General features: G+C 41.1%; 2 protein-coding genes across 2 annotated transcripts in view; one reads left to right on the plus strand and one right to left on the minus strand.

Moving 5' to 3' along the window:
- The window catches only part of LOC119328606 (sulfite oxidase-like), a 5,742-nt gene extending 688 nt beyond the window's left edge, over positions 1-5,054 (plus strand). The window contains exons 2-12 of the mRNA XM_037601593.1: positions 1,344-1,459; positions 1,568-1,630; positions 1,715-1,751; positions 1,863-1,944; positions 2,474-2,592; positions 2,670-2,765; positions 3,365-3,475; positions 3,552-3,653; positions 4,228-4,275; positions 4,389-4,604; positions 4,694-5,054. Of these exons, the coding sequence (XP_037457490.1) occupies positions 1,344-1,459; positions 1,568-1,630; positions 1,715-1,751; positions 1,863-1,944; positions 2,474-2,592; positions 2,670-2,765; positions 3,365-3,475; positions 3,552-3,653; positions 4,228-4,275; positions 4,389-4,604; positions 4,694-4,822 (1,119 nt within the window). The 3' untranslated portion in view covers positions 4,823-5,054. The remainder of the gene's footprint in view (positions 1-1,343; positions 1,460-1,567; positions 1,631-1,714; positions 1,752-1,862; positions 1,945-2,473; positions 2,593-2,669; positions 2,766-3,364; positions 3,476-3,551; positions 3,654-4,227; positions 4,276-4,388; positions 4,605-4,693) is intronic.
- A 1,348-nt stretch (positions 5,055-6,402) lies between these two features.
- Positions 6,403-7,566, minus strand: part of LOC119334693 — a 1,803-nt gene continuing 639 nt past the window's right edge. Inside the window, exons 2-5 of the mRNA XM_037607234.1 lie at positions 7,330-7,500; positions 7,060-7,140; positions 6,702-6,836; positions 6,403-6,581 (exon numbers count right to left, since the gene is read on the minus strand). Of these exons, the coding sequence (XP_037463131.1) occupies positions 6,537-6,581; positions 6,702-6,836; positions 7,060-7,140; positions 7,330-7,500 (432 nt within the window). The 3' untranslated portion in view covers positions 6,403-6,536. The remainder of the gene's footprint in view (positions 6,582-6,701; positions 6,837-7,059; positions 7,141-7,329; positions 7,501-7,566) is intronic.

Consider the following 7,566-nt stretch of genomic DNA (forward strand, 5'->3'; position numbering starts at 1 on the left):
TCGCGGGCGTCGCCGTTTATGCCATGGCGCGTCCGGCTGCTGATATGAGCCGTCAATCGGGCGTCCGTGTTTAGGCTCGGGATTTTAGTATAGTGATGAGGTGCGCGTTCGACTGCCGGTACCAAGGCGTACGATCGGGGTTCCCTCTCCAGTTCTGATTAGGGCGATGAAGTCCTCGTTCCAGTACACTCCAACTGGGATTCCAGCCTGCTGCTACGTGTAGTTAGCATTTAGTAACAACAGCTATTCCTGGATTTCTCACAAGTTGTCGGAATGAAGTGAGCTGATTTCTCTAGGAGATTTGTTTGAGGAACTTGACCGTTGACTCGAAACACGCAAACTCGAACTTTCGTCGTAATGGTCTCTATTCATATGTATGAAAAATACTTATGTGGATTTCCTTCTTAAGAAGTTGGAGGGCCTAGCATACGATTACGAGGTTTATTTGAAGAGGAAGTTGCATCCTGTAACCACAACATTTCTCCCTTTTCTTCTACCCCAGGCTTTGCAACATTTCAAAATCAGAAAATTGCAACAGGAGCAGCTGCTATTAGGGAACAATTAGCAGATTTGGATTTGCGAATTATTATAGAGAATTGCTTAGTCAAACGGAAGGAATTAGAAGACGAGGGGTGTAGTGGAGATGAATGGGAAGATAGAAAAAAGACAAATAAGAAAACTTTTTTTATTAGACGCATGCAATTGGCGAAACTTTTTATTCAAACAAATGTAGAACCAGATTACTCCCTACGTCCGGAAATACATGCCTTATAAACTGAGTCAAAAAGTCAATGCTTTCTAAGTTTGACCAAATGTATACAAAAATATTAAGATAAATAATACCAAATCAATATCAATATATTCATCATTAGATATATTTTGATAATGTATTCATCCAATATTATAGTTGTTGATATTTTCTTCTATATATTTGGTCAAACCTAGAAAGCATTGAATTTTTGACTAAATTTATGCGTCATGTATTTGGGGACAGAGGGAGTATGTGACATGTATGTGAATTAATTACAACATTCTATAGGAGTACCATTTCTTGTGCAGCAGGAACTTTTCCTTTATATTGATGGAAAAAAAGAATAAGTACGCATTTGTGACTTGTCTGTGTGTTTTGGATTAATTTGGACGGGCTAGGTTGATGTATTCTCAGTTTGTCTTGGAACCCATTCCTACGCTTCGTCGTAAGTCATTGCTTATAGAAACAATACCTGATTCCTAGAAAGGACAAGAAATAGAGGAGTTCTATTTAGCACGTTCGCAATATGTTTCACCCCACTTCATTTGAATCTTATAGCACTGACCTGGTGGGGTTGTCTGCTTTTCTGCAGGAGCCATTTAATGCTGAGCCTCATCGATCTGCGTTAGTTTCATCTTATATCACCCCAGTGGATTTCTTCTACAAGAGGAATCATGGACCAATTCCCAAAGTTGATGATATCTCAAGGTTTCCATTTTTATAGAAAGAACTATACATATCATGTATCATTATAATTTATATTACAAACCCTTAATGTAGGACCAAACCTTATACTTCTATATGACCGTTGAACAGATACAGTGTTTCCATCAGTGGCCTCATGAATAAGCATATCCAGCTGTCCATGGATGACATTAGGTAATGTTCTTCTTAATCTCTTATCATGCACCTTCAAATACTTATTATCTTTTAGTAAATAATCAACACAAATTTCACACTCAGGATGCTTCCGAAGTACAATGTCACTGCAACATTACAGGTTTGCGACAAGTCCCTTTAATGCTTTTCTTATCTTTCTAATTTCTATGGTGGCTAATGTATGAGTATTGCTAGTAAATAGTGATCTAACAATATAATTGTTATATAAAAGTGTGCAGGCAATAAGAGAACTGCAATGAGTAAGGTGCGGAAAGTGAGAGGTGTTGGATGGGATGTATCTGCTCTTGGAAATGGTAAGAGGCGCATTATGGTAATCTGAATTTTCTGAATGTAAGGAATGCATTTTAATTCTATTATAGAAATGCACCCATATTTCTGAATGCTGACACCCAGAAATGGGCATGCTGTTACCATTACTGCATGAACATATTTAGCGTACCACAAGAATTGTAGGGATAACAATAGTACAAGTGGAGGGAGTTTACTTGTATCGTGAGCCTTTTTACTTGCCCTAGAATTAGGTTTCTGCTATAAGTCTCAGTGCTTTCATAGACTATTCTATGTACCTTTGTTTCATCTACATAATGAAGAACAATACCCTGCTTGATTATTATACACATAAAAAACAAAATGGGCCTGAATCGCCCTCACCAATTATCTTATATAATTCAGATACAATTTTGTTCTCTTGTACTCCTTCCGTATCAAAATATAAGACGTTTTTGTAGGCTGGTTTAGCCTGCAAAAACGTCTTATATTTTGGAACAGAGGTAGTAGTTTGGTTATTCTACAATGTTTTTACCTTTGCACTAATCGTTCCAGCAACTTGGGGTGGAGCAAAACTATCTGATGTCCTTGAACTAGTTGGAATACATAAACTCAGTTCAGTCACATCTTTAGGAGGCAAACATGTTGAGTTTGTCAGTGTTGACAGGTGTAAAGTGAGTATGTCTGTATTTATTGATCAGCAGCAATCCTTGTAGCCTACCTCAGTAATCTTGAGACTTTCGTATTTCAGGAGGAGAAAGGTGGCCCCTATAAGGCATCAATTCCACTAAAGCAGGCAACAGATCCTGATGCTGATGTGTTACTCGCATATGAAATGAATGGAGAGGTGATTGCGCATTGATTTTTTTTTTCTTTTAATAGTTGAAAGCTGAACCGATTTAATGTTCCTCTGGGGTTCAGACTATTTTTCAAAATCAGTTATTCCGAATGTTTTTGTCCTAGTTTTTGCTTGCTGCTTCTCACTTTTTTGTTCATGCATGTGTTTCTTTGAAGATGATTTTCTGTTAGCACTTAATTATTACCTAATGCATTTGTTTCTTTGAAGCTGATTTTGATGAAATAGAGTCAATAGTTTGACATATTGTGATACCATAATATGTATAAGGTTTTTCTTGGAACATAATAGCGTATTATGCATATATAGGTGTTTACTTCCTAAGGCAGAGTGTTTAGTATGAAAACAACACCTGAAGCTTCTCTTGCTGAACATATATATCCACCCTAAGCTTATTGTGCGTTGGCTTTTGTGTCGCACTTTATCCATCTAGCACTGCTACACCAGATTCTGATTTATCAAATGTTTACTTGTCAGTTGTTCTTTGCTCAAATTTAGATGCAACCTTATTATCTGGCTAAATATTCTGCTGTTATGGCTTCTGTGTTGCTATGTTCCGTATTTCACCCGCCGTGATTTACGATGTATAGACCATCAATCGTGACCATGGATATCCACTCCGTGTGGTCGTACCTGGTGTTATAGGTGCACGCTCCGTAAAATGGCTTGACAGCATCAACATAATCAAGGAAGAATGCCAGGTTTACTGAAAATTTAAGTGCAGTACCTCTTCAATATAATCTCTGGGAATAAACACTGATTGCTGTTTTCAACCAGGGTTTTTTTATGCAAAAAGATTACAAGATGTTCCCACCTACCGTAGATTGGGACAATATTAATTGGTCAACTAGAAGACCACAAATGGATTTTCCTGTGCAGGTATAATGTACTGGCAATTCTTCCCTTGTCTGTTGAAGTAATCACAGTTAGTAAATTATGTAGTTATACTCAGAACCCACTGCTAGATGTTATTAAACATCTTTTTCTTTGTCAACTACAATGGACTAAATCCACGCAAATAAAAGACATTACAATATACTGCAGTTACGAATTTTTTTATAATGCCCTGTGAACAGAAAAGTTGATTAGTCTCATATCCATTTACTATAGAGAAGGCAGATACTGGGCCGGAGGCTGTTTGCATATTCCTTCCTTGCGATTATCTGCCATTTTAAAATGATCTACATTGGATTCAAGAATATTCTAGATGGGTTCTAAATTTATGGAACAGAATGCTGTGTCCTGCCTTAGATGTGGCCTTTTATGATTAGTGGAGCTGGTATTCTGGTAGATATTAATCTACCATGAGTTTGTTCTGTTTATGTATTTATTGCAGGATGCACCTATGAAACATTGAAGCACTTAGTTCTCATAAAACCTTTGTTTTTTTGCTTCTGTGTTAATGAAGTCAAGTCTATTTTATCTTAATTTCTTTTTGGATTTGACCAAGCAGTCTGCTATTTGCACCCTGGAAGATGTGGATGTTATCAAGGAAGGAAAGGTTAGCATTACTTCCATGATAGAAAGGGATGCGTAAGCTGATACTGCAGCTTGTGTAGGTAGCATCAGTACATTCTGATGAGTTGTACACACTGGTTTGCATGCTCTATGCAGGCTAGAATTGCTGGATATGCAGTCTCAGGCGGCGGCCGCGGCATTGAGAGAGTAGATATATCTGTTGATGGGGGTAAAACATGGGTTGAAGCTCATAGATATCAGAAAAGCAATGTGCCATACGTCTCTGATGGAGCTCAAAGCGACAAGTGGGCATGGGTTCTATTTGAGGCCACATTGGACATACCAGCAAATGCCGAGATAGTAGCTAAGGCGGTAAGTAGAATTCCCCACTAGAAGCATTACTGTTTCACTCTTTTGTTGCTCAGATTAATGAGTCTGAAAATGCGCCTCGTGGACAACAGGTGGATTCGGCCGCAAACATTCAACCCGAAAACGTGGAGGACATATGGAATCTGAGAGGAATCCTCAACACATCTTGGCATCGGATCAAAATACAGAATACATCATGCGTATCTAGATCCAAAATGTGAAGGAAGTATGTTGATGTGCCTAGAACAAGCAGCACGCTGGTCCAGCTGAGTCCATGATATCTCCAAATAATAAAGCTACTGCAGCTTAATTTCTGTGATTTTCGTATAGACTTTGTCATGGAACTGTGTTGGTTTGTTACCAGCGTTACGAATAACTGCTTTTGTTGGCTGATATGATATGAGGAAATCGCTATGACTTGTGCTTTACGAATGCATGTTTGAAGTGCTTTAAGAATGTGTCAGCATTGAGCATGAACCACAAATTTTTGGGCATAACAGCAGGTGGTTCGATGGAGAATTATCGTGGTTAGTGCTTAGTTGTCCTATTTCTTCAATAGGGTTATTTTCCAGCATGTTCGCTATGCTTAGCCTTATTCTAGGGCACCAAAAAATGACTTGGGCAATTGAAAATCTTCATCTCCAACGGCTGCCCTAAAATGGGGCACTTCAAACATGCAAATATTTTTTTTAGAACATTCAAACATTGCATAGTTCACTTCAAACATTAAAAGTTTTGAACATTCAAACATTGCATATATTAAATGAACATCTAAACTACTATATCATTCTAACATTACAATAGACTCCTATGAACACCCTACAGGTTGTCCTAGTCAATGTTGTCGGACTCGTCACGCTCATCGCCGAGCTCAACCTTGTTGCCGAACTCGAGCTTGTTGTCCCTCTGTCTTGCGCTCCGCCTTCTTGTGTTCGTTGTCCCTCTTTCAGAAGAACTCCTTCGCTTGCATGAGGTGCGGGTTTGCCCTCGTGAACCTTGCCATCACCGCCTCATTGGTTTCCCTGGCGTCCCTCTACTCGAGGATGATGCGGGTCTTCCTCTTTGTCGGGCGGGACTCACTGGTCACTGGCAGCCCGATGAACTTCACATCCGCCCGCGTCTCGATCACCAGGAAGTTGATCTCGTGCCACAGCCGACTGAGCCTCCACACAACGATGTCGTAGGCGCGTGCGGCCATCTTCGCCGTCTCGAAGGTGCCGAGCCAATACAGTCGGCCGTCACGCTGAAACTCGATGCTGAAACGGCCGAACTCCAGTGGCTAAACGCCACGGTAGCTGAACTTGCTCTTCACACGTTTCGACGACATCCGACAGATGCGGCGCAACAGCAGTGCAGATTTGTCGGTGGGGCGATGCGGCGTGACGGCAGGTGGAAATGGGTGTTGTGGCGGCGGTGCAGCCGATTGGAGGAGGGGGACGACAGATCAGGACATCATGGTAGTGCAGCTGTGGCGGGAGTGTCTGGATCCGCTGGGGGTGATGGCAGCGCGGGAGGGAAATTGGCTGCGGGAATGTTCCGGATGGCAACAGTTGGGTTGCGCGTGGCTCGATTCTGCGTTTGCAGCAGCCGTGTGCATGCCGCAAATACACAGCCGGCGCTGCCTTTTTTTGGGCTGCACAAAAAACATTTTGCAAAATTTTCCAACAAGAGCAGCTGTTGGAGGTTTTTGTGGGGGGTTGGGGGTCCAAAAGCTCATAAAACGGTAATGCATTAAAATAGGCTGCTGTTGGAGATGCTCTTATTTCCAATGTTGCCATCAACCCTAGGGCGTAGACCAGTAAAGACCGAAGAACATGGCAGAAGTTGCGTTCTGTCTGATAAAGAACACAATAATTCTAGTTGCAAAGATGTTATCTACCAATGATTTAAAAAATGCCCTCGGAGCTAAAAAAGAAGCAGCACAATCATCCTTTCCTAAGTGCTTCTTGCTGCTTCTCCATGACCCCCGTTGGTATTGCCCTGCAAAAGATGGTTAGAAACATTTGATATTACTCACTGCAAGTCTGCAAAAACGTTAAATTGCAAAAGGGAAAATAAATCAGCCAACGCTCTGCATTTGTCTAAAGAATCATTACTCACAGCATTTGACACTTTGCCCCTGACTGGGTATACATCGTTGAGCATTTTGTCTAAGGAATCCTTAGCTAACTGTAGCTTCCCTTCTTTCTCTCCTGATTCAGACGACACCTTTGTTGATGATGCACCACAGTGAATCTGCAGGGAACATGATGATTCACACGAATTACACCTTTCATCAAATATATCTTGATTGCACCCCAAAAACTACTGAAATAGTTTTCTTAACGGAGAGCTTCAGAGACCAGTCATTGAACTCTCACATACAAAAGAATAATAAGCATCTCACAGATCAAGTAACTTCCAGCAAAATGGCAAGGCATTTATGCAAAAGCACATGATAGCAATTGTTTGAACTAACCTGTGCAGTAGCTGGTTGCTCTAACGCGTCTTGATTTTTACTCAAATGGCCTTCTGTTGTTCCCGAATTCGCCGCGGATGCCTACAAAATAACGCATCACACTAAACTGAGACCACAGATCCTTCAGACAATAACAAGCAGATACAAACACCACGAAAAGGATAAAGCTAAAAACATGCTAACTATTGACCTCAGTACTGGATCAATTGCATTCTTTTCAGATTAAATGTTCATAAGACAGCCCCTCGTTGCTGCTCAGGTCTGTATTACCTGATCCTTTAAGGTGTCCTCTCGCCACTCCGGCTGAAACTTCTGCAGGAGCAAAGTGAGCAGCCTTTGCAGCTCGGGCAACACCTCTGCAGGGAAAAGCTTCGGAATCTCCTCCTTCGCGATGTTGTCATGGACGCACCTGCGGGTCAATATCCGGAGGCACACCAAGAGCTGCAACAGAGAGAAGTGTATGCATTGAGCACAGGGCTAAGCTGCTTGCTTTTCGCATAAATGCCT

This window comes from Triticum dicoccoides, chromosome 7A (assembly GCF_002162155.2).
Source record: "Triticum dicoccoides isolate Atlit2015 ecotype Zavitan chromosome 7A, WEW_v2.0, whole genome shotgun sequence".
Classification (NCBI taxonomy): Eukaryota; Viridiplantae; Streptophyta; class Magnoliopsida; order Poales; family Poaceae; genus Triticum; species Triticum dicoccoides.